General features: G+C 34.0%; 2 protein-coding genes across 10 annotated transcripts in view; one reads left to right on the top strand and one right to left on the bottom strand.

Moving 5' to 3' along the window:
- Nucleotides 1-15,911, top strand: part of LOC109799955 (uncharacterized) — a 31,648-nt gene extending 15,737 nt beyond the window's left edge. For all 3 annotated transcript variants that reach the window (XM_020360621.3, XM_083066582.1, XM_083066583.1), the window contains 11 exons: nucleotides 827-989; nucleotides 1,094-1,324; nucleotides 1,844-2,004; nucleotides 2,901-3,029; nucleotides 3,303-3,420; nucleotides 4,888-5,083; nucleotides 5,254-5,365; nucleotides 5,444-5,598; nucleotides 11,903-13,286; nucleotides 14,577-14,771; nucleotides 15,018-15,911. In XM_020360621.3, the coding sequence (XP_020216210.2) occupies nucleotides 827-989; nucleotides 1,094-1,324; nucleotides 1,844-2,004; nucleotides 2,901-3,029; nucleotides 3,303-3,420; nucleotides 4,888-5,083; nucleotides 5,254-5,365; nucleotides 5,444-5,598; nucleotides 11,903-13,286; nucleotides 14,577-14,771; nucleotides 15,018-15,494 (3,321 nt within the window). In that variant the 3' untranslated portion in view covers nucleotides 15,495-15,911. The remainder of the gene's footprint in view (nucleotides 1-826; nucleotides 990-1,093; nucleotides 1,325-1,843; nucleotides 2,005-2,900; nucleotides 3,030-3,302; nucleotides 3,421-4,887; nucleotides 5,084-5,253; nucleotides 5,366-5,443; nucleotides 5,599-11,902; nucleotides 13,287-14,576; nucleotides 14,772-15,017) is intronic.
- A 1,409-nt stretch (nucleotides 15,912-17,320) lies between these two features.
- On the bottom strand, nucleotides 17,321-22,244 carry LOC109799911 (ternary complex factor MIP1 leucine-zipper protein (Protein of unknown function, DUF547)). 7 transcript variants are annotated; one of them, XM_020360566.3, is made up of 11 exons: nucleotides 21,846-22,220; nucleotides 21,707-21,748; nucleotides 21,020-21,124; nucleotides 20,798-20,914; nucleotides 20,163-20,648; nucleotides 19,709-20,064; nucleotides 19,475-19,574; nucleotides 19,265-19,324; nucleotides 18,490-18,573; nucleotides 18,241-18,357; nucleotides 17,321-17,773 (listed from the first exon to the last, which is right to left on the bottom strand). In XM_020360566.3, the coding sequence occupies exons 3-11, from the start codon at nucleotides 21,116-21,118 to the stop codon at nucleotides 17,471-17,473; spliced, it is 1,722 nt and encodes a 573-aa protein (XP_020216155.2). In that variant the 5' UTR covers nucleotides 21,119-21,124; nucleotides 21,707-21,748; nucleotides 21,846-22,220; the 3' UTR covers nucleotides 17,321-17,470. The 7 variants fall into 7 exon arrangements, 6 of the variants coding, with proteins under 6 accessions (XP_020216155.2, XP_020216154.2, XP_020216153.2 ...); XM_020360565.3 differs by having other exon boundaries at nucleotides 21,677-21,748; XM_020360564.3 differs by having other exon boundaries at nucleotides 21,647-21,748; nucleotides 21,846-22,219.
- Nucleotides 22,245-26,224: the final 3,980 nt, after the last annotated feature.

Here is a 26,224-nt window from a genome sequence, read left to right on the forward strand (position 1 = left end):
TGTTTGGCCAGGTATGAGATAGATAAATCAATTTTTCCACCAAACTTTGGTATCGAGCTGCATCTACTGGATCTTTTTGTCTTAAAGTTTCAAAAAATTTTATTAGGATTTATAGGTGTTTTAGTTGGCTTGCAGCCCATCATCCCATTTTCTATGTTAAGATCTAGAATATATTTTCTCTGTGATTCAATAATTCCTTCCTTTGATCTCGCAACTTCTATTACCAAAAAATATTTTAAAGACCTGAGATCTATATTTGCAAACTTTAGCTGCGAGGGATTGTAAAGACTTAAGAGTTTTGAATATAGGAATGAAACCATCACAAACTATAGTAGAAAAGGTATCATTTGCAATTTTGACCTTTTTATGACCTGCACATGGACTATATGTGGGGAACAATTATGAACAATTTGTTATGTGGTCAGTGGCTAAGAATCAATGATCCATGTGGCTTTAGAATTTTGTTTGGTAATAACAAGAGCAGCACAAACACAATTACCTTTTTGGTACTGGTTGACACTTTAGTTAAAAAGAACTAGCACAAGTGCTCCAAATTTTCCTTAGTGAAATGGAGTGACTTGGAGTTGTCCTTCCTCCCTATGTTTTCCCCATTTGAGGCTTTAAAGGCCAGACCTTATCCATGTTTTCTGAATAATCTGATCTTGATTTTATCTACATAAATCTTCTATAATCCTTATATGAAATTTAATATAAAAGAACATACAACTGTCGACAATTAATTTGTTAATAATGTTACAACTATTATATCTTACAAGAAAAAATAATGTCCATATTCAACCTTCTAATGTTCAACAACTTTGTATAGATTCCTCGGAGTGTGGAGTATCAAGCAAAACATTTGATTTACAGTAAAAAGCAACACCTATTTCTTGTAGTTTATGAATTTAGTGGTACTCCAAATGAAGTTGTAATTTATCGAGAAAATACTGATGCAGAGAGCGCAAACAGTAAAAGCAGCACAGTCAAAGGTATTATTTATATACGTGGAATGCATTTATTTTCTCTTTTTTCCCGAGTTTAGTCATGCATGGTGTGCTACAAGGCTATAAATAATTCAAGCAATTGTCTACAGGCCGAGATGCTGCATTTATTGGTCCCAATGAAAATCAGTTTGCTATTCTTGATGATGACAAGACAGGGTTGGCAGTGTATACGCTACCAGGAGGAGCCTCACAAGAAACTAAGGAAAATGATAAACTTTTTGAAGAAAATCAACCTACGGAAACTAGTGTCGATTCAATTTGTGGCCCAACACCATTTATGTTTGAAACTGAAGTTGATCGTATTTATTCTACCCCCTTAGGTGCTTGAATACCTACACATTTACTTAGTCATGATATGTTTTAGTGTGCATCCGTTGGGATGGGATCCATTGAGACTGTAGTAGATTAGATCAATCTTACGCAAAATAAATTACTTTCTATAGGGTGTAATTCTCACCCAATCCCTATTGTATTAAAATTTTTATTATATGCATCATGCACATAAAATTTCATATTGGAGACCTTTTGTACTCCATCAAATAGCCTTGAAGATATTTGTATGCCATACATTTCAAACAAATGGAAACATCTACTATTTTCTGTAAAAAATTTCTTGATTAAATTTTGAAGTTTACCTTGCAAGATTTACATAAATTTACTCATATTCAATGGTTGGATTGGTCAAAATAAACTTGTAGAAGAAATCAGAGTGTAAATCATATTAAGTCTTAAACTGGTGTCAGATGATCCCTCTCCCCTACACACCAACACACATTTTTACATGCTGGCCATTATTTTATTAGCAGTATAAAGTGTTGATCTATTTTTTCTGGTTGTAGATTCAACTTTGATGTTTGCTTCTCATGGGAACCAAATTGGATTAGTAAAGCTAATACAAGGGTACCGCCTCTCAACTTCATCTTCCAAGGGGCATTATATATCAACCAAGGGTGAGGGCAAAAAGTCAATCAAGTTGAGAAGAAATGAGATTGTACTTCAGGTATCATTCAATAGTGTGCATTTTTAAGTATGACTACAACTAATAGTGGTGCATTTTTATGTGCAGTTAAGTAGGAAAAAAACAGGGATAAGAATTAATAATAAAGAAAGAAAAAAAGTGGAGAGACAAATGAAAGCCTGGTTATTTAAAGTTCCTGTTTTTTAAAAGAAATATTTTGTAACCATAAACTTTAGAGTAAATATTCTTTTAGTCTTCTCAAATTTGTCTCTCAAACTATAAATTTTGAATAATGCAGTTCCCTTTCTTCCATTTTATGGAGATGAAATTAACTAAATTTGCAATCTCTAGTAAAACAGAACTAATCAGACTTGGCCATGTCAGCATAAACAGTTTGCGTGAACAACTTCAATTAACATGGTTGCCATAAGATTGAAGGAAGGACTAAATTTTGGTGATTGTGAGGAACAAAAAGAAAAAATTTTGTTTTACGTACTGTCACTCTGTTGAACTGCTATGGATTTTTCGTGTTCTGAAGCTGATTATGGATGAACTGAGGATGCCAAAACCTCTACCATATTGGCATTTCCATAGGTAGAATTTAAACTCTAGGCTACTGCCCCTATTTGGAATTGGAAGTCTTCCAAAAATTGTTTAGAGGAACAGGTTTGAGAGTTGGTTCGCATTTCTGAGTTTGTTAAGTCACTTGCATGTATGTTTATTTAGCTTATTGCTCCCTTGTCCTTTGGCATTTATAACCAAAGGCCTTTTCCTAGCATTCACAAAGAAAACTGTTGGCCTCTTTAGAGCCATGTTGCCCTTTGGTAAAATTACTCATTTGTTCTAGGGTTCCTTGTTTGTTGAAATAATATCAAATGACTTTATTATGGTTGTGCTTGGTGACAACTAACAAATACATGTTTGTTCAAATTTGGCAGGTGTACTGGCAAGAAACTAAGAGGGGATTCGTTGCAGGAATTTTAACAACACAGAGAGTACTTATTGTTTCAGCAGCATTTGATATACTTGCAGGCACTTCATCAAATTTTGACAATGGGCTTCCTTCAATATCCTTAGTTTTTTTTTTCAATTAAATCAATGAACCATCTATTACTATTAATTATATGCTTGATTGATTAGGTGGAAAATATGGAAGGAGATGAGGAGGTGGAATATAAACTGTACTCACTTTCACTTGAAGCCATTACTTAAGTTGAAAATCATGTTTACTCTGTTCTCTATTTCTACCTTCCACTTTCCACTCCTACTCAGTCAAGAAGACCATAAAATTCACGTCAGTTGGACATATTCTCATTTTTAGTACCTTAACTGATGACTACTTTAGATCACTCTTATGGGTTGGGCCTGCCCTTCTCTTTTCTACTGCCACTGCAATTAGTATACTTGGCTGGGATGGAAAAGTGAGGACTATCCTTTCAACTAGTATGCCTTATGCAGGTAATTGTCTTACTGCATGCTGGGTATCACAATATCTTAGCCATTTGTTTTGTGGGTTCTATTTTGTCAACTAATTTCTTACATGAGATGATGAGATATAAGGAAAAGATGAATATTTTTCACTGATTATTGTATACAGGGTGATTACAAATATATACTAAGTGACTAGTTAATTTTAACCTAACATTTACTTGAAAGAATCTTGCTATTGTAATTACAGGAAACGAAATGGAAACTAATTACAGGGAAACAAATTTGTACAAATAAAAACAGAAGCTGGGAAATTAAAGGATTAGTTAACAGGTGCTCTAACACTCCTCAAGTTGGTGAATGGATATCTTTCATTCCTATCTTGCAAGAAAGATCTTGAAAGTTGAAAGTGCTCCATGGGATGTTGCTTAGTTAATATATCTGCTAAATGGCCCCAAAAAGGACATGATGTTATAAGCCCACTGTCCAGTTTCTCCTTAATAAAGTTTCAGTCTATCTCTGTGCTTTAACTTATCATGCTGTAATAGAAAAGTGAAATGGAGTAGGAGAGAGACAGAGAGTTTTCTCTTACGAAAAATATTCATTCAACCATAAATTGGATAGAGTCAGCTGCTAGCTGGATGACTTAGTGAAGAGTCATCAGAAAACATATTTGTAACAAATTCATACAGAAGTAACTAACTTCTAATTAGAACTAACTCCTAACAGAACAAATGAAATGCAAATTACATTGAAATGAAACTGAGCTATATTTCTAATATGCTGAACAAGATTATGTACAATGCTAATGTAGGATTTTTTTGTCAAAGTGTCAAAGTGGCTTCATACTTATTGTAAGATCATCAAGAATGATTTTCATCCACAATAGCTTATAAATCCCTTGGGCTATAGCCTGAACTTTTTACCTTGACACTATATCTTGTAGCTATATTTTGCTTCTTACTCTTCCAAGTCACCAAGTCCCCACCCAGGAACATATATATCCTGAAGTGGGTCTATTGTCTACAATACTCCATGCATTTGACATCTGTGTTTACTTCCATAGACAGATTCACCCTTTCACTTAAATAGCACTTTCTTCCTAGACTTACTTTCAGATATTGTAGGATTCTATTTATTGTTTGCAAGTGCCTCTCTTTGGATCATGCATAAGTTGACTAACAATACTTAACAAGAACAATAAAAACATAAATATGAAATAATAATGACAGATAGAAATCAGGATCAAATCTCATCAATTGAAAATATATCCCAAGTGTAATTAATTCTAGCACAGTATTTACAGGAAAAGTTTTTTCTATCATAAATCATAAATCATAAATAATTAAAGGAAATGAAATGGAAACAAACTACACGGAAACAAATTTGTACATAAAAACTTAAACAGGGAAATTAGAAGCCATTAAGTCATGCTCTAACATTTTTTCTTGTGTGTGTGTTGGCCTACTGATCTATTCTTATAAATTCCGTATGCAGTCTTGGTTGGTGCTTTGAATGATCGATTGCTGCTTGCTAAACCTTCAGAAATAATTCCCAAACAAAAGAAGGGGGTTGAGGTCAAAAGTTGTCTTGTTGGTCTTCTTGAGCCTCTTCTTATTGGATTTGCCACAATGCAACAAAGTTTTGAGCAGAAGCTTGACCTATCAGAAATACTATACCAAATAACATCAAGGTGTCCTTCTTTGCTACCTATTGATTATGACCTCATTTTAGAAAAATCTAACTTCTTTCTATTTAGGGTAGAAAGCTTTAAACTAAATATTGTTTTTTCACATTTCTTAATCCATGTTAAAGCTGGTAACAACTGACATAGTGACACTGTAAATTCTTATGTGAATGAAGGTTTGACAGCTTGCGCATAACACCGAGGTCCCTGGACATCCTTGCTAGAGGTTCCCCTGTTTGTGGAGATTTAGCTGTGTCATTATCACAATCAGGTCCACAATTCACCCAGGTAAGTGACAGAAATCTCTATCTTGGCATTTAGTTTCAGTCTATCTGATCTTCAAAGAATGATGAATTTTGGCACCAGGTGATGCGGGGTGTCTATGCTGTGAAATCTCTCCGTTTTTCCACTGCTTTGTCTGTTCTGAAAGATGAATTTTTGCGTTCAAGAGATTATCCACAATGTCCTCCTACCTCTCATTTATTTCACAGGTTCAGACAGTTGGGTTATGCGTGTATCAGGTAAGTAGTGGTGCCATTGTATCTAAGGGAACTGCTGAAATATGATACTTGAATCTGAATAATTTTCATGTTATTGAATTGATGGATACAATAAAATAAATAGGCATAAAACATAATCAATCCCTAAAGTTTAGGGATTTAGATAAAACTGACTAAGGAAACTAAACTAGAAATTAGGAGAGGATAAACTAGTATATCTAAACTATATCTTATAGAATTATCTTAACACTCCCCCTCAAGCTGGAGCATATATATCATATGCATCTAGCTTGTTACATATATATGTTATCCTAGGACCTCGTAAAGATTTAGTAAAGATATCTGCAAGTTGATCCTTGGAACAAACTGAGGAGGTCTTGATGATACCGGAGAGGATCTTTTCTCTGATGAAATGGCAGTCAACCTCTATATGCTTTGTTCTCTCATGAAAAACTGGATTAGAGGAGAGGTATAAAGCTGTCTGGTTATCACAAACTAGTTCCATATGACCAACCTTGCAAAATTGCAACTCTTGAATTAAGAATTTTAGCCACAAGAGCTCACATGTGGTGTGAGCCATAGCACAGTATTCTGCTTCTGTACTTGATCGTGCAACAACACTTTGCTTTTTACTCTTCCATGAGACAAGATTACCACCCATGAAGATACAATAGCCTGATGTTGATCGTCTATCACTTGCATCACCTGCCCAATCTGCATCTGAATATCCAACAATGTCTGTATGTCCTCTATCATTGTAAACAAGTCCTTTTCCTGGAGATCTTTTGATGTATCTAAGGATTCGAACAACTGCAAGCCAATGACTCTCACAGGGAGAGTTAAGAAACTGACTTACAACACTCACAGGAAAAGATATATCAGGTCTGGTCATGGTGAGATAATTCAATTTTTCAACTAATCTCCGATATCTCCCTGGGTCAGGATAAGGCTCCCCCTGATTAGGCATAAGCTTCACATTGGGATCCATGGGAGTGTCAACTGGCTTACAATCTGTAAGTCCGGTCTCTTCTAGAATATCAAGGGCATATTTTCTCTGAGAAATAGCAATACCGGACTTTGACTAAGCGATCTCAATCCCAAGAAAATAACGTAGGGGACCTAAATCCTTAGTTTGAAAGTGTTTAAATAAATGTTGCTTTAGAGCCTTGATGCCCTCCTGATCATCACCTGTAATCACAATATCATCTACATAAACAACAAGATAGATAAATCTACGTGTCAATGAGCGTCTAAAGAAGACAGAGTGGTCTGCCTCGCAGCGGATCATTCCAAATTCCTGTATAACTTTGCTAAACCGACCAAACCAAGCACGAGGTGATTGTTTGAGGCCATACAAGGACTTTTGTAATTTACATACAAGACCAGACCCCCCTTGAGCAACAAACCCGGGAGGTTGATCCATATAAATCTCCTCCTCCAAATCACCATGTAAGAAGGCATTTTTTATGTCTAATTGAAACAAAGGCCAATGCCTCATAGCAGACATGGCTAGGAAGAGTCGAACTGAGGCCATCTTTGCAACTGAAGAGAAAGTGTCGCTGTAATCCAAACCATATACTTGCGTGTATCCTTTAGCCACAAGACGAGCTTTCAATCTATCCACTTGTCCATCAGGGCCCACTTTAACATTAAATACCCACCGACAACCAACAACAGATTTTCCAGGTGGAGGTGAGACAAGTACCCAAGTGTGGTTGGAGTCTAAAGCTGTCATCTCATCAATCATTGCTTGTCGCCATCCTGGATGGGTTAAGGCCTCCTGTATTGTCTTGGGAATGGTAATAGAGGAAATAGCAGAGACAAAAGCATAATAGGTAGGAGACAAACGATGATATGAAAGAAAGTTATAAATAGGATGAGGATTACAAGTAGAACGACTACCTTTACAAAGAGCAATGGGCAAGTCAACTGAGGTAGGTGGGGCCGGAGTAGGTGAGGAGATTGAAGTAGGAGTAGAATCACATGGCTCAATTGTAGAATCATTGGGAGGAACAACAGTATGTGATCGACGCTCATAGGTTATCCCAAATCGGTGTAGAGGATTGTCAGACCCTGCCCTGGTAGTGTGTGAGGATCTGGTGCCTCTAAAGTAGCAGGTGTGGTAGGAGGCACACTATGATCAAAATGAGGAATAGGCAATACCTGAAGAGGAGATCTGAGTCAACCGGAGAGACATCTGTGGCAATAAAATATGGTGTATCTTCAAAGAAAGTGACATCTGCACTGATGTAAAATCGATGCGTAGCAGGAGAGTAACAACGGTACCCCTTTTGGACACGGGAGTATCCTAAGAACACACATTTGATGGCCCGAGCAGACAACTTATCACGTCCTGAGAAAAGATCATGGACAAAACAAGTACAACCAAAGACACGGGGATGAACAGAGTAAAGGGGATCCAATGGGTATAATAGGGAATGAGGTACTTGATCATTCAAGACAGACGATGGTATTCGATTTATTAGATACCCTGCAGTGAGGACAGCATCGCCCCACAACTTTGGGGGTGCATTGGCATTCAATAAAAGAGTACGAGCAGTGTCCACAATATGTCTATGTTTTCGCTCAGCTACACCATTTTGTTGAGGTGTATGAGGGCAACTAGATTGATGTAAAATGCCATGAGAAGCCATAAATGATTTGAAGCAATCTGAAAAATATTCTTTAGCATTATCGCTTCGTAAAATCCGAATTACTTTGCCAAATTGAGTTTTGATCTCCGAATAGAAACTTAGGAAAATATTGAATAACTCAGAACGATTTTTCATCAAAAATATCCAAGTACATCTAGAAAAATCATCAATAAAGGTGACGTAATACCTATGCCCCAAAAGAGAGGGAACGCGACTAGGACCCCAAACATCAGAATGAATAACATCAAAAGGAGACATAGCTCGACTATTAACACTATTAGGAAAAGAAGCTCTAACATGCTTTCCTAATTGACACGACTCACACTCTAATGACTCTAACCGTGAGAGATGAGGTACCATTTTCTTTAATTTATTCAAGCTTGGATGACCCAGGCGACGGTGGATTAAACTAGGAGACTCAATAGATGCACATATGGTAGAGGTAGAAGGCTGAAGGTAGTAGAGACCATGTGATTCAGATCCGGCTCCAATCGTCTGTCCCGTACTCCGGTCCTGTATCAAGAAAGAATCAGAAGTGAAGGTTATGACACAGTTTAGTGACCGAGTCAACTTACTTATAGAAATCAAATTAAAGAGACATCCAGGAACTAGTAAAACAGATTTTAATGGTAGTGATGGAAGAGGAGATATTTGACCAATACCAGTGGCTTGGACTTTTGACCCATCTGCAAGAGTGATATGATGTGGAGTTTTAGGTGATGATAGGTTACGGAAAAGGGAGACATTACCAGTTAGGTGATCAGAAGCACCGGAGTCCAAAACCCAAGGTCAAATAGACGTAGAATGAGAGAAACAGACTGTAGAATTACCAGTATGAGCAACAGTGATGGAGGAAGGGGCCTGTTTAGTCGCCTTTAGTTGAAGATACTCTTTGTAATCATCGGCAGATAATGTGATTGGATGATTGCTCTTGGGTTCAATCTTGACTTCTAGAGCCGAAGTCGGAGATTGAGCCACTTTAGCTGTCTTGCTCGGAAAGCCATGCAAGGAATAACACTTGTCTCGTGTATACCCATCTCTTTGGCAGTAGATACAATGGAGGTTTCCTCTACCCCCTTTACCACGAACACAACCTCGACCACGTCCTCGACTTCCACGGTCAGTTGAACTAGGGATAAAAGAAGAGGGTGTGTCATTCTTGGAAATCTTTGCCATGAAGAGAAAAAGGAGAAGAACAGCAAAAAAACACCTCCAAACAATCCCGAAAGACCTCCGAGACAGCAACCAAATAGTCTCGAAATTCGAAATTCCGTGGTAGCACCCAAACAACCACGAAATTCCAAGCAGCAACCAAACGACCACCTACAGTTTGACCCACAACCTAAAAAGGGTCAAAACAAGAAGAGGGAGGGCCGGCGAGTCCAACGGTGCAAACGGCGTCGCAAACGGAGGCCTGGAAGGCGGCGCGTGAACCCCACGTGCCGGCGAGCTTTTCTGACAAAAATCTCGCGTGAAAGCGCGTGAGACACCGGTCTGGGGGCGGCTCGCGACGGAAAGGCCGATCGGCGACCTCTGAACACTCAGGCGGCATCAACTCCGACAACGCTGACAAAATTCGAAAAACCCTAGATGCCTTGGTGGCGGCTGGGTTAGGGTTTCCAAACCAGGACCAGAATGCTCTGATACCAACTTGAATCTGAATAATTTTCATGTTATTGAATTGATGGATACAATAAAATAAATAGGCATAAAACATAATCAATCCCTAAAGTTTAGGGATTTAGATAAAACTGACTAAGGAAACTAAACTAGAAATTAGGAGAGGATAAACTAGTATATCTAAACTATATCTTATAGAATTATCTTAACAATGATGATTGTGTTTTCCATCATTATTAACTTTCTTGAATTATTACTTGTTATTATCTGTAAGGTTTGACTTTCTTATCCTAATTTCCAGCCAATAACCAAGTTATTATGTATCTAAAATTCTATATTATTTATGAAAACTCTAGAAGGGAAAACCCTTAGGCTCAGATACCTTTTAGAGAACTAAAAATGTATTCACTTAATAAAAAAGGAGTACAAGGATATGTATATCTAAAGTCAACTTAAACTAATGGGCATTGGGCTTAAGGGCCAATACTACAGTAGAAACTCTTTAAATTAATAATGTCAGGACCGGAGAAATTTATTAATTTAGAGAGTTATTAATTTATCGATAAATTAATAATTATTAATTTAAAGATTTTTTAAGTAATTATACTGTACATACCAAATAAAAAGGCAAATTAGTCTATGCCTCTTAGAATTACGTTGCAGCGAACCTTGAGACTTAACATAAATTAGTAACTTTTGAAATACATATGCATTGAAAATCAATACGTAATGACTTTTGAAGTACATATGCATTAGAAATCAATAATGACTTTTGAAGTACAGTAAATGTAAACAAGAGGAAGAAATGTGTTCAATGTATTCTTATTTAGAGTGTAATATATTTTTTTCAGTTTCTATGAATTATTAATTTATGATTTTCTTGGGACCAAAAATTATAAAGGGATCTTCCGAAAAATTATTATCTTATTATTTTATCGAGTTTTTCAATTTTTTACATTGACTCAAGTCGGGACCGGACAAATTTATTATTTTAGAGAGTTTATTAATTTACCGAGTATTAATTTAAAGAGTTTCTACTGTAATAGATTCTAACATCCCACCATGCTTTGTATCGGTCCTTTGACTAGTCCCAAACAGTGGAATATCAGTGTCACCACCCACACTGCTCGTTTGCAACAGAGAGATGTGGTGGAAGGCTGTTATACCAAAGGGTGAACCACACCAGTGACTCCACCAAAGCTAGCCACTGTAGTTGGAAAGCCCAAAGCCTTATAAATCCTACATTAGAATCTCATACTTCCAATTTGAGACTCAAGTCCCATACCTTGAAATTGGAGACTAACATTGTATGATTTTTATTTGCTTATCTATATAGCTTAATTTTTTTTCCTTTTCATTATTTATTATTTCCTGTCAACTTAGTTTTGGCCAAGGCTTGTTTATATTTGAAAAATTCTGGTCTGAGTAAAGATCAATAATATTTTCATATTGTCGATTTGTAACACCATTGATATCAACTATGACATGCATGTGTTAAGTATTGCTTGTATTGAAGCTTGTTGGATATTTTCATATTGTTGATTTATAACACCATCCATATCAGTTATGATATTCATGTCTCTGTTAAGTGCCACCTATGGTGTTGGAGCTTGTTGGAATTATAGAGTTTTGGTAGGGAAGAGGGGAGAGAGAGGGAGCTGTGAATATTATACTGAATAATTGATAGATGGTCGTGATCCCATACCCTAACATTCTCGTATTTATTCTTAGAATAGTATATTTAAGCCTAATTCAACCCTACAAAACAGGCTTGTAAAGTGAGGGTTGCTTTCCACTTATATACTAAATAATTGCTTAATCTCTAGTTGATGTGGGACTTGGATTTTTCCCAATAATTCTAATAATTAGGTTGGGTACGCATGTACAACTAGTACAAGGCCAATCCCACCAACAGAAAGACTAATAGACTAATAACTTATTCTACGGAGCTCATACTATTGATGAGCTGGTGTATGGATGATGGTACTGTAGTTCTTTGAATCGTGTGATTTAAAAGTTTGTTCACTTTCCTAATTTGATATTGCTTGCAGGTTTGGTCAGTTTGATAGAGCAAAAGAAACCTTTGAAGTTACTGCTGATTACGAAAGCATGCTTGATCTGTTTATATGCCACCTTAATCCTAGTGCCATGAGGCGTCTTGCTCAGAAGTTGGAAGAAGAAGCTCTTGACTCAGAATTGAGGCGACATTGTGAAAGGATTTTACGGATTCGATCTACTGGATGGACACAAGGCATATTTGCCAACTTTGCTGCAGAAAGTATGGTTCCTAAAGGACTTGAATGGGGTGGTGGAAACTGGGAAATCAAAACCCCTACTAATACAAAGGATATACCTCAGTGGGAGCTTGCTGCAGAGGTGATGCCATACATGAAGACTGATGATGGTTCAATTCCATCCATTATTGTAGATCATATAGGCGTGTATTTAGGCTCAATTAAAGGAAGAGGCAATATTGTTGAGGTAAGGGAAGATAGCTTGGTTAAAGCCTTCATCCCTCCGGGTAATGATATTAAAGCAAATGGTCTTGAATTATCTTCAGCTAAACCCCTATCTAATCAACGGGTTGATAATTCACAAGGTGGTCTATTAATGGGTCTGGAAAGTCTTAACAAAAAGCTTGCCAGTTCCTCTACTGATGAACAAGCTAAAGCAGCAGAAGAATTTAAGAAATCCATGTATGGAGCTGCTGCTGCTGATAGCAGCAGTGATGAGGAAGGAGAATCAAAAACCAAAAAAATACATGTTAGAATACGAGACAAGCCAATTGCCTCTTCTGTTGTGGATGTGAATAAGATTAAAGAAGCAACTAGTAAATTTAAACTAAGTGAAGGGTTAACTCCATCAAGGAGCAGGTCATTTACCAGTGGATCCCAAGATCTTGGCCAGATTTTGTCTCAGCCACCTGCACCTACTAGAACGGCTGCTCATACTGTTTCAACTCCTGGTGACCTGTTTGGTACAGATGCCTCAATTTCACTGCCCATTACTGGAATTACAAATGGGAGAAATACAGTAGGACCTATTCCAGAAGACTTCTTTCAGAATACAATTCCATCCCTTCAGGTCGCTGCGTCATTGCCTCCTGCTGGGACATATCTCTCTAAATTTACTACAGTGGCTCAAAGAGGTGAGGCAACTGCTAACCAGGTTAGTGCTCCTGAAGCTGATGCTAGTCTTCAAGGTGATGTCCCTCCTCAAGCTGTTCAACAATCAACAGTTCATATTGAGTCTGTAGGACTTCCTGATGGTGGTGTCCCGCCACAATCCCCTTCTCAGACTGCAGGCGTGCCCCCATCACAGCTGCAGGCACCAATGTCTAGCCAACCTCTTGATCTTAGTGTACTTGGAATACCAAATGATTCAGCAAAGCCTCCACAAACTGATTCTCCACCATCTTCTGTAAAACCTGGACAGGTATAAAATACATACATGCATGCCTATCCATTTACATGTGGGATGTTAGGAAAAAATATGGATGCAAGAATTAGATGTACTGGATTGAACAGACATGTAGCATAAACAGAAATACTCATTTTATGATTTTTCCTTTACACGTTTTGTGGATGCTAGCTATAGAGAAGAAATTAAATAGGTTTGCTAGGACAAAATTTCTGATTGAACTGCTGTGCTTATAACAGTGACTACTTCTATAATGCCACAGTGGAGAAGTAAACTTTAATGAGCCTCCCATGCACAACTATGGTGTATGTTAGGAAGAAAAGGAACAGCATTGAATTAGAAGCTTTAGAATGTGAGTTTGGATCTAACTCAATCTTACAAAATTGACTTGTAAGTTGAGGTTACCACCCATTTATATACAATATTTCGGCCTTCTTAAAATAGATGGAGTCTAACTCAATCTTATAAAATCGACTTGTAAGGTGAGAATTGTTCTCCACTTATATACACTATTATAATCTTATTTCTAGTTGATGTGGAGATTTTCAACACACTCCTTCACAATGAGAACTGAACATCTCAAGCATGAAATTTGCAGTCTTGCAAGACTTAACATCTGCATATGGTTCGATGGTGGCTGGTACAATAGGTCCAACAAAATAGCCATTAGGATATAGCCATCAACCTCTGGTACCATCTTAAGAAAGTAGGTTATTGAGTCAAATTCAACCTTACAAAATCGATTTATAAGGTGAGAATTGTTCTTCACTAATATACACTATGACCTAATTTCTAGTTGACGTGGGATCTCCAACAGGCCTTGCTACTAGTTGATGTAGGATTTAAAGTCTAAACCACTACCCTTGATTCTGCAACTAAAATGGGTTAGAGGTAACCACAATTAAGGCGGTTTCCAACAGAAGCATGTGTTGTCAGTGTTGATAATGGGGAACATGAGAGAGGATTAGTTTGGGAGAGTGTATTTAACAACCTGCACAGACGGCAGGTGGGGAAGTGACCTGATTCTGTCAGTGAATTAAAATAGGGAGAAGGGAGATGAATGAGGATTGGGAACCGAGGAAGCAAAGCCCTTGAAGAGTCTTAACTTCTCTCATTTATTTTTTCTGTTCAAGTCTTTATCTTTGATATTTTTATTTATACAAATCCTTATATGTTACTAACACCAGAAACTGAGGAAGGAACTTGCAGAGATTCCTTCAATAAAACTGTGTTCTAGTTCAAGTTTCGTATTACTGAGTCGTACAATTTATATTTTGGTTCCCAATCTCATGGCTCCTATGACAGGTTCCCCAAGGAGCTGCTGCTCATGTATGTTTCAAGACTGGACTTGCTCACCTTGAGCTAAATCATCTGAAAGATGCATTATCTTGCTTTGATGAAGCTTTTTTTGCATTAGCTAAAGAACTATCTCGTGGAAGTGATATAAAAGCCCAAGCAACAATCTGTGCTCAATACAAGATAACAGTCACTCTTCTTCAGGTACTATTATATGCTTCAATTTCTAAAGGAATGGACTGTGACCTACAAATTAGATAATCGAGCTTCTCTTTCTCTAGGCCATAATGCAGCATTGTTGTAAAACTGTATTTACAGATTTTCCATGATGTGAATATTTATTGTGTAGTTAAGTAAGCAATGACAGCTCACTTAAAGCTGTCTTTGTCGTTGCATTGGAAGTCTTTATTTCTTTACTCCCTCTATCTAAAGCTGTCTTTATGACTGCAGGAAATTGGACGTTTGCAAAGAGTTCATGGTTCAAGTGCAATTAGTGCAAAAGATGAGATGGCTAGACTTTCACGCCATCTGGGTTCTTTGCCTCTTCTCGCTAAGCACAGAATAAATTGCATTAGAACTGCCATAAAACGGAATATGGAGGTGCAAAATTATGCATATTCCAAGCAGATGTTAGAACTACTATTATCTAAAGCACCTCCAGGCAAGCAGGAGGAATTTAAGAGCCTTGTGGACTTGTGTGTTCAGAGGGGTTTGACTAACAAGTCCATTGATCCATTGGAAGATCCGTCGCATTTCTGTGCTGCCACATTAAGCAGGCTCTCAACCATTGGATATGATGTCTGTGATCTCTGTGGAGCCAAGTTTTCAGCTGTGACAGCACCTGGATGCATCATCTGTGGAATGGGAAACATCAAAAGATCAGATGCAGGCTCAGGCTCAGGGCCAGTTCCTTCACCATTTGGTTGAATCGCCAAGATTTTTCTTGCTTGTACCGAGTCTTCGTTTTCGATGCTGCTGTATAGAGAGACGCAACCTCATTGTAGGGAGGGATATGTACAACTGGGGAAATTCTCGCATCGAATCTAGGAAAATTATAGTTTCTACGTTTTCTGTACGCAACTTTTGAGTTTTGTTGTGATAATTTGTAGTGTTTAATTTTTATGCATGGTCAGTATAAATTTTTTATACTGTTAACCAATAAGCAATTTTAAGATAGTGATTGTAAATATCAATAAATTTATCATACATGATAATTTATGAGTAAATAATAATGTCAAAACTCTTTACATACGAGTGCAGAGTACTTAGTACTTACTCCTATTCAGTTATTTGTAATGACCTTTTTTTTTTTGTAATTTTCTTCTAGGTGATGCTTTCTCTGTAGTAGCAGAATGTTGTTTTCCAATCATACAAAACATATATTAACCATTTGTGAAGATTGAAATGCAAAGTTGTCATTAGGCGACATAATTTTTTGTTCCAATTTATCTGTGTTGTCAATGAAGGTTAACAGAACAGTAAGATAACTAGCATTTCCGAAAAGGCCTTTAGTTTCATTCTTGAAAAATAACTGTTATTGATATCTTTTATTATTTTGAATGAGACAATCACCTCAACTTTTCACTAAAAACAATTAATACAGATTTATGTATTGATACTGCCAGTGCCATGTAAATATTACAAGATTATGTTGTTCGGCCATTTCATTCAGTGGCTGGCTGGTTGGAGCCATTATCTCTAATTTTTTAAGTAGAACATGGGGAATTGATTTTTTTCTTAAGTATGCTTCATCAAATGAAGGATATTTTAGGGCAAACACAAAATACATATATATATATATATATATATATATATATATATATAATATGCTATTAATCAATAATTAAGAAAATCTAAACAAAAAGACAAGAGCAGATACCATTTAATTATGGAAATGTATCTAAAACATTAATTGAAATTTTATTGAAAATGACACCTTATTTTCAATAAATAAATAAATATATATATATATATATATATATATATATATATATATAGGGAAGGATTCAATTGACATCGGTATAACTTTTATTAAATATTACACTATTTAATAACTTTATATTAAATGTGAATTTTATAAATCCAATCATTGAATTATAACTTCATATCACTTTATATATTTATATCAAATTTTGTTAAAATTGAACAACTTAAAGATAATCAAAGTATTTATATTTTATTATATTTTGAAATGTATATATTACATTAATTTTGTTTTATAAGAATAAAATATCAAATCATCTAGGATTAATATAAAATTTTATATATATGATCTAAGAATAAAGAACTTTTAATCTAACGGTTGAATTTATAAAATTCACATTTAATATAAAATTATTGAGTGGTGTAATATTTAGTAAAAGTTATACTGATATCGTTTGAGCCCTCTTCATATATATATATATATATATATATATATATATATATATATATATATATATATATATATATATATATATATATATATATGATTAATAGTTTCGTTTTTATACATGACCGGTGTAAAAAAAAATATACTAGTATTTAATGTTTAGGATTTAATGTGATATTTTCACTAATATGGACACCAATAGGTAGATTTTATGCAATAATGTTTGATAAATTTTTTAATAAAATTTGAATATAAGGATTAAAATAAAATTTTTGAAATTACAAAGACTAAAAACAACAATTTTAAATTTAAGGGACTAAAAATTTATTTACCATAAATTTGAGGGACTAAAAGCATATTTAAGCCTTAATTAAAAATTACATTAGAAATAAATTTTATAGTAATTATTATAAATAAATAAAAGGTATTAAATATATCAGAAGAAAAATGTCGCTTGGCATTTCTCCTGTTCCATATACAAAAATCTGTGGTGAGTGAAACGTTGAGCGATGAACAGTACCTCTCCCCGAGCTTATAGGTGTAATAGCAATCTAAAACTGAAGTCATAAGGCATCATTTGTACCAGCTGCGGTAGGGGCTGTCTTCCCCTTCTTTCAAGGCATTCAAGTGCTTCCTTTCTCAGTTCATTGGGTAGTTGGAGGCAGACCCAATCCAACAAAGATTCCAAGTCCTTTGCAAAGTCAAGTAAATACCAGTCTAGTAATTTTGGAATTATTAACTTGTTTCTTTTTGTAATGCCAACTGCTGCCTCTAAATAATCTCTCTTTGCTGCTTCTAACTCATTATCAACTTGTGATGCTGTGAATACTCTCACCTTCATAAACAAATTTGTTCCATCAATTCAACCAACCAAGGACATACATAGAAAATACCAGTCTAGTTAAGAATTTATCCTCATCAACAAAGAAAATTACCATGTAGCATTTAATAATACTAATGTTGATGCGAATACTCTGCTTAATTTTGTATTACAATTTACAATGGTCTCATGAATCTCCTAGCTTATCCAAGTATATCTTCTTTAGTTCCTATCCCAGATATTTCAGTTTCTTTCATAATCAAACAAACACATAATACCCGGCAATATTCAACCATTAGAGAACTTTTTTCTGAAGAATGTGTGATATTGTTTAAGTAATATTGTTTGTAGAATGTGTGACATCTTTGGTTTGGTCATACATTTTCAGACTAATTGATCACAAACTGAGTTATAGTTAAAAAAGCAATTAGTCAGTGTCCACATAACAGTATTGTCGTCTAATTAGAGGGGAAAAAAGATACCGCAGGTGAAGACCAGCTTCCACAGGAAAGTGCAAAAGTAACCAAGGGCTCTGACCATTCCAAGCCAAATATTCTTCCCACTTTCATGTCGTCATCTTTTGCAGCTTTTGTGCAGGTCTGTTGAAGTAAGCAAAGATGAAAATCAAGGGATGAATTGTAATCTACAAAGCATGACAAGGATCTCAAAAAATTAGAAAAACATTTTTACACGTCTAAAAGCATAGGCAAGAGAGTAGATTATGCACTTACAAACATCAGATGATAAGGAAGTCTCAAGATGAAGTGCTCTATTGTAATTGCATTGAGCCCCAGGCCCCCCACTTTTATTGTTGCCTAACACAAGCATTGCCAAGTTTTAGTCGACAATGCTAATATTGATTGTGATCAGGGACGGAACAAGGAAATTCTTTTAAGGGGCAGAAACTTAGGGCATGAATCCGAATCATCTATTATTAAGATTATTTTTTACATAAAAACTAATTTATGTATAAAATTAAAAATAAACTTAAATAAGTTTTTTTTTCTTAAAAAATTTTATATATCAAATTTCAACAATCTAATCCTTAAATTAAAAATTCTTAATATATATATTAAATCTCCAGAATTTTAAAAAAAATTATTTAATATTTTACCTATTAATTCAAATTAATATATAAAAATGTTTTTATAATTATTTATTAATTTAAATTAATTAAACAAAGTATTAAATAATTTTCAAATTTTTCAAAACTTTACGGACTCAATTTATACATTAAAATTTTTTTATTCAAATCATTAAAATTTAATATAAAACATTATTTATTACTCTTAAAATAAGTAAATTATATATATATATATATTATACACTTAAGTTCAATCTGCCATAAAATACATAGAATAATAACGGGTTTTATTATATTTTTCTGTCTTATTAGTATTTTTTTTATTTTCTAGTAACAAAAGGCAATCATTATAAGTTTAGATAGTGAGAAGTTCACTCCGTCAACAGGCACAAATGTAGAGAATATTTGAGAGAATATTGTACCTTGTGCATTAATGCTACAACCATTTCAGGACTCTCAGGTATGCCGTGCTCTAAATATGCCTAAAATTCAGGCCAAAGAATTGTTATTAGGAACATGTTAGGCAAGCTAAGATGATATCAAATTCAAATCTAGTCTTCAAGCAGAGACCCAATTCTTCTGTCTTACATTGTAGTGAGAAGTAGCAAATCAGTGATAGAAAGGTATCTTACATTCAGCATGCAGGAATTGTAAGTGTTTATCCAAAATGCAAGTTTCGCCTGATGAGTAAGACCCTTCAAGTTCACAGAGGCAAGTTTCCCAAGTAGGAACCTGAATATGTATGTTGGGTTGTTTAACATCTCTTAAATTAATTTAAACAAAATGTAAAAGTCTTATATACAGGGATGGAGGTAGTATCAAGTATCAAGCATCATCAGCTTGCTTAATAACCCGTTATAACTTACTTTAATCTATGCATCAAAAACGCTACATTTCTTGCCCGATTGAGATCGACATTGGAGGCTTTAATCTCACACAAACTACTATATGTACCAATATCCCTCATTTTGGATTTCGAACAGATACCATATGGATCACAAAACTGATCATTTTCCTTGCTGCATGCAGATTTAGAACTGGAAGGCGTTTTTGATTCCCCTAATTTGTCCTTGAATGTGCCTATTCTCACAAATATTCTACACAAGCACTTGACAATATCCTCTGAAATTCTGTTGGGCGTGCTATCAACTTCTGATGCGTTGTCAACTAATAAACTTGAGGAACCCTGTGGTCTTTCTTGATCTACTAATCTCCCCCCGATCTGAACAAGCAAAACAAACCATTGTTTAAATTGACAGCTCAATCATTTTTCACACTAAATAGTAATAACTGAAACCTGTTGGATACTTGTAACTTAACTGATTCTTGTTTTTTGATTGAAGACTTATTCACTGGAGCAATGACTTTGGCTGTTTTCTTTTGTGGAGATTGCTTGTCCTTCAAAGGGCTATAAAACAGTGGATTCTCTTTTCGCCATCCCTCTCCTGGGATTGATGATAACGAATCTTGCTTTATGTGCAATTGTTTCCTGTTCACTAGCTTACTAGTGTGATCAATGACAATGTCAGAGAACAGCTTTCTACTAGAAGCACTTCTAGCAAGAGAAAGCTGAGGCCTGGCCATGGTAGTTGAATTAATCTCACTTTGGGACAAAGATTTTGATCTTTGATGTTTGGAGCTTCTGATGGAGTTCTGGTCCATTGAGTCCCTCAAATTTTCTGCATTCCTCTTAGAGGAAATGTAGACTGCTTCCTGATATAGACCTTGTCTGAAATTCACAACTTGCTCTTCCAGTCTAACCACCTCCTCCTCCAATACTGCTACTTCAGCCACAAGCTCTAGTGTCTAAAAATTCCATGTATAAAAATAATTAAAGTGTATTATAATTGAAATACAAACACTTCAATCTGTGTAGAAGAAAAGCATGCTGCATTCATTGCTCACTTTTGTGTTCCATCGATGTACAAAAGGGAATAATGAAGAGATATACTAACATGTGGAGGGAGATAAGGCGGAAGACGAGGAAGGGATCCCAAAGGTCTTGCAAATGCTCTTTCTAACGCTCTATGAACATTCTCTTCATGTCTTAGTTTCCTCTTCAACTTATCAACCTGCAATGTTTGAAGTTTGAACACATAAATACTCTGACAAAGGGGTTATAAAATAAACACTTGAGGAGTTAAAGCACAAAAGAAATATGAAAATCATTCACATACATCTTGTATCAAAGCCATTTTCCTTTCTCTATTGGATTGACGCCCCATTTTCATGGTTTTCTCCGTATCCACCATTGCCTTGCTCCCTCCAGTTTCCATCTTGTCCTGCTTTGCACATTCGGTAATAAATCAAATCTGTAATACAAACTGTATGCAGGAAAAAGAAAAAACAGGAAGACAAGATGGAAACGACTTCTTGTATTTTTCAATACCTACGATTATGTTCAATAAACTTCTCTCAAACACTTCTAAACAATGAACTTCTCTGAAACACTTCTAAGTGAAAAAAATAAGAAGATAAAAGAATCGAATTTCTTCTATAAGCTAAAATATCTACTTAATTTTTATAGAAATTCTCTCGTCTAACTTATCTCAAAACTAAAATGCATGAACTAATTTTAATTTTAAGTAATACATTTTACATTATTATTTACTTCTTATAAAAGTTTACAGAGAAACTTATTGAAATAGGACTTATGTCCTATTTCAATAGCCTCATTTTCAGAAGAAGCTGACAACAACCTTACATGACCATTTGTTTCTGAAGATTTTTACAATCAAATAGAAAAAGAAAGAAGGAAAGGAAAAATGAGCTAAGCTTTTTGTGAAACTAAAATAAAAAATTACTTTGCCATCATTTAAAGGAGGTTTCATTGCCTGAAGAGTAGTGTGTGCTCTGGTATTCACCTCGTATATGATCACTTTCCCAGAAAAAAATGCAATCTAGTGCTGCAAAAAAGGTGAAACATGTACATGTTTTATGACATTGATAAAGTAAAACTGCAAAACGGTAATAAGCAAAAAAACAATAGTAGAAAACACCGACTTTGTAGACAGAGTCACAGAGAAAGAAACTGAGAAAACAGGGAAGACACGGGAACACAAATGCCGGCTTATGTGTTTAAAAAAAAAATAAGAAGAAGACACGGTTTTTTGTTTTGCATGGCATTAAAAAATATCGAACAGAGTGAAAACAAAGCAAGAGAAGCCCACGGTAGAAGGAGGAGGAAGAAAAAAACGAAGTTTTAAGCTCAGTGCCTCAACCAAGGACCAATGTAAATGTTCATGCTGTTCCAAGTACCAACGTTATATGAAAACCATAATAAAACCAAATCTGAACTAAAATGGTTTATGACATTTTCTGCTACAATGCAACATTCGTATTGCAAACAAATAAATGTGGGTGGCAGACATGGAGAGAGAGAGAGGGAGATTCTTGAGTGGACTGTGACATGTAACTAAATTAATTTATTTTGGATGCGATATAATTACATGTCTAAGAAAGATTTCTTTTGATATAAGATTTCTTCCATTTTATGTTTTATACAATATGTACTATTACCGATGAACACATGGATGAAAATCGATACGAGTTGTTTCAGTGTTTTTAAAGGAATCGATACAATTGTGTTAAATCTTTAAAGGAAGAATTTTATCTCTGGGCTTTTCTAATATTCTGTTATTAAATCAGAAATTTGAAGTATTTGGTCCTTCGAAGTGGTCATGGACTTTTAGATATATTCCAAAACATGCACCATGGATTGTGGGATTGAGAGGTATGTGATCATGTGACTGAAAGAATACAATTGTGTTGTGCACTTTGCGTTGGCATTGAGAGTGAAAGCGCTTTCATTATGGTTTATTTATTGCGTATAATGCCAACTTCCTTCTTTGTTTTTCATGGCATGCATTCCACCACACATTCTCACGCTCACAAAATCTAAATATTATTCTCTATACTTTTAAATTATTTGTGATTTAGGTAATATATAGAGAAAGAACATATACAAGGACAGCATTTAATTTTGGTCATGTAACCAATTATATAATACATAATGGTTAAGATTATTTTAACTAGTTTTAATCTTATTTATTTATACAATTGAATTTCACTCTTATACCTTCATCTATCAAGTGATAGATAGATACATGGCACGGCTTAAAAGAATTTTTTTAATAATATACTAGAGGGGTTTGTGGCTGCCTATTCGAATTAGACTCGGAGTTTTAAGCTTAAACAATGAAGTGGTATTACCGAGAACTAAACCGAGGACCAAAACCTTGTTAAAGACCAAAAACCCACATAAGACCTAAATCAGAATCGAGAAGAAACATGGGTTGGGGAGGGAGTAGGCAGTTAAAATCATGAAATCTTAATTTCAATTCTCGTTACGATCGTTTTTGTCATATTTTTTATCTTTATTAAATAAATAAAAAATCGAGAAGAAGATTATTAACTATCCCTAAACTCTAAACTATAACAGAAATCTGAATCCATTAATGAGACCACAACTCAATAAAAATATAATATAAATAGTGATAAGATGAAAAAATATTTTAAAATTATATTTATTACGATATTTAATATGTCATTTCAACTAAGATTAAATACTAATTTAAGTGTTGAAGTGACTTTATATAAATACACTCATTTCTCTTTAAGTAAGTAGGACTAAAAATAAGAGTATGAAGGAGAAAAAAAATACTATTGTGCTTTTCTATATGTACCCATAAATTATTCTCAGTGTCAAGTATATTGAACGGGAAAATTATCATTTTGAAAGAAAACTATTTGTTGAATTTAAAATTAAATTTTAGTTTAAAAAAAGGTGAAGTTATTGATATAATATTGTTCATATATATAGCTGGGAAGTAGCAGGTATAAGGGATCCAAAGAGTTTTATGTTGTTGGCGAAAGTAATGACATCATTGCGGATTGGACGAAGACATAAGCTTACGATGCAAGCAACGGGGTCAGTAATCTACTGCTATGATACAATATTTTTATCTTTTAATCTTATTCTAATTAAGATTCTCAACTCATATCAATATCCACATAATGTGTTTTTCAATCAATTCTAGGTACTGATAGTGATAGGGGAGAGAGTATATATATATAAAAAGATTAAATATCAAAATTATGTTGATAATTATACATCGCTCATAATTCAAATTAGCAACCAGCAAGCTGAATCACTAATTTTGTCAATTTAACTTTAACAATGCAATTTAAAATTAAATAGATATTACTGATTACTCGGCAGGATGCAATGAAAATTTATAGTATGATTAAAATTTAACATATGAACTTCATTAATATTTTTATACAATAAATTTATCTTAAATATTTACTATATATCGATGATCATTGCATCCTACGAGTTACTATACTAGATTTTATTATAACTTGGCTTCAATTTGGGTTTTCATTGTGTAATCTTAACCTCTTATAAAACTTGTGTTATGTGTGAATTATTTAATACTTTTTTTTTTCTTCTTCTAACAATAACTACATATTTAATATTTAAAAAAAAGTACTTTTAATACAATATTATTTTTTTTTCTAATTTAACTCTATAAATTATTCAACTATCACATTTAGAAGTAATACATTTATTAAGAGAATAAACTATTTTAGTAAAAATGCATAAAAAAAATTATATATTTATTATTATCTTTAATATGTGTATAGAAATTTCAAATTATAATTAATGTGAGACAAATAAAGTAGTAAGAAAAAGACAATAAAAAACATATATTCTTATATGATTTATGTAAATCAATTATTAGGGTTGATTTAGTGAAAGAGGTTAAAATAATATACATAAGATTTAATTTTGAACTTTGTTCTCCTCATTGTAATTCTTATTGATTTCTATGAATAGACTATTATAACATTTTTATAATTTTGCCAATAAATTGGCTTCCTTAATAACTTAATTTCATTAAACATGAATGCCACAGCCAGAGAATTAATCACATAAATTTTAGCGAAATCTATGGTAATTATTAGTATGAGTTCGATTAAACATGAGCAACAATACGATCAAATTTCATTAAACATAAGTTTGATTTTTATGGATATAGATATAGTTTGTTTTAGTGAAATTTGGGACCATATCTCTCTTCACGAATTCACAGCGGCCATAATGTACGAGAGAGACGAGGACCATACACACAAACAAACATGTTGCAGCCTATATATTTAAGTTTAAAAATATCTACAATATTCTGTGACAAAAAATGAATAATTAATGTTGCATAAAGAAGTGCATAAAGTTACGTGTGTGTATCCATAGTTGCAGTTATATTACCGTTAAGGCATGGTTACTGTCTAGACAAGTTGAAAGGTATCACTCACTCTAAACCTTAATTCAATTGGTCCCTCTATTCTAATTTCTAGCAAATAGCATGATCAAGACTCAAGAGTGGTCCAAATTCTAATTTCCACACCATACTCTGTAATACAAACAATAGTAATACTTCCAACACTATTCTTGGCTTTACCATCATACACGTACAAATAGTCCCTTTTTTTATTTTGGTGCATTTATATATGCCGAAAGCTCTACATGTATATTTACTAGAATTCACGTGACTTCTCCAGTTCTAATTTTATATAAACAACACATATTTTTGGAACATTAAATTTAGAGGAGGGGATGATGCTTTGAACTCAATTTAATAATAAATAAGAGAAAATTTGGAAGAGACCAAATTCCAAGGATTAAAAAGTAATACAATTAAATAAAAATATATTATAAAAGTTGAGAGAATTTAATTAGCCGGATAGTTATATCCATGTTAAAATCGTGTATATTGGTATTAGAAGCACAAGAAGGCTAATCAAGTACCTAATGCCTGATTTTAGGATCATTATATATATATATATATATATATATATATATATATATATATATATATGGGGAATGCTAATGTACTCCCACCTATTTTTTAGTGGGAGTATGTTAGCAACCTACACCAATTTTTTAGGACAAAAAAACCACTTATTTATTTTGATTTGGTTAATTCGTACAAAGGATATTATAGTAATTTAATTTAATTTTAAATGAAAATAAAAATATTTTCTCTCTCTTATTAATTTCATTCTCCAATTCATTTATTTTTTCTATTAATAAATTTTTATTTGTTCAGAGAGAGAGGAGGGAGACATCATGAGAGATGAAAGAGAAATGAGTTAAAGAAAGAATTTAATAGGAGAGAGATAAATAAATTAGAGAAAGAATTTAATAAGAAAGAGAAATGAGTTAGAGAAGAAATTTAATAAGAGAGAGAAATGATTTAGAGAATGAAATTAATAAGAGAGAGAAAATATTTTGTTTTCATTTAAAATTAAATTAAATTACTATAATATCTTTTGTACGAATTAACTAAATCAAAATAAATGAGTGGTTTTTTTGTCTT

This window comes from Cajanus cajan, chromosome 11 (assembly GCF_000230855.2).
Source record: "Cajanus cajan strain Asha chromosome 11, NIPB_CcT2T_4, whole genome shotgun sequence".
NCBI classification, from domain to species: domain Eukaryota; kingdom Viridiplantae; phylum Streptophyta; class Magnoliopsida; order Fabales; family Fabaceae; genus Cajanus; species Cajanus cajan.

Excerpts from the sequence above, each read along its gene's own strand:
- LOC109799911 (XM_020360564.3), bottom strand. The coding sequence starts at position 21,673 with ATGAAACCTCCTTTAAATGATGGCAAA. Across the intron at positions 20,649-20,797 it reads CGCCTTATCTCCCTCCACAT|ACACTAGAGCTTGTGGCTGA; the intron begins GTTAGTATATCT and ends TGGAATTTTTAG. Across the intron at positions 20,065-20,162 it reads CAATCAAAAAACAAGAATCA|ATCGGGGGGAGATTAGTAGA; the intron begins GTTAAGTTACAA and ends TTGCTTGTTCAG.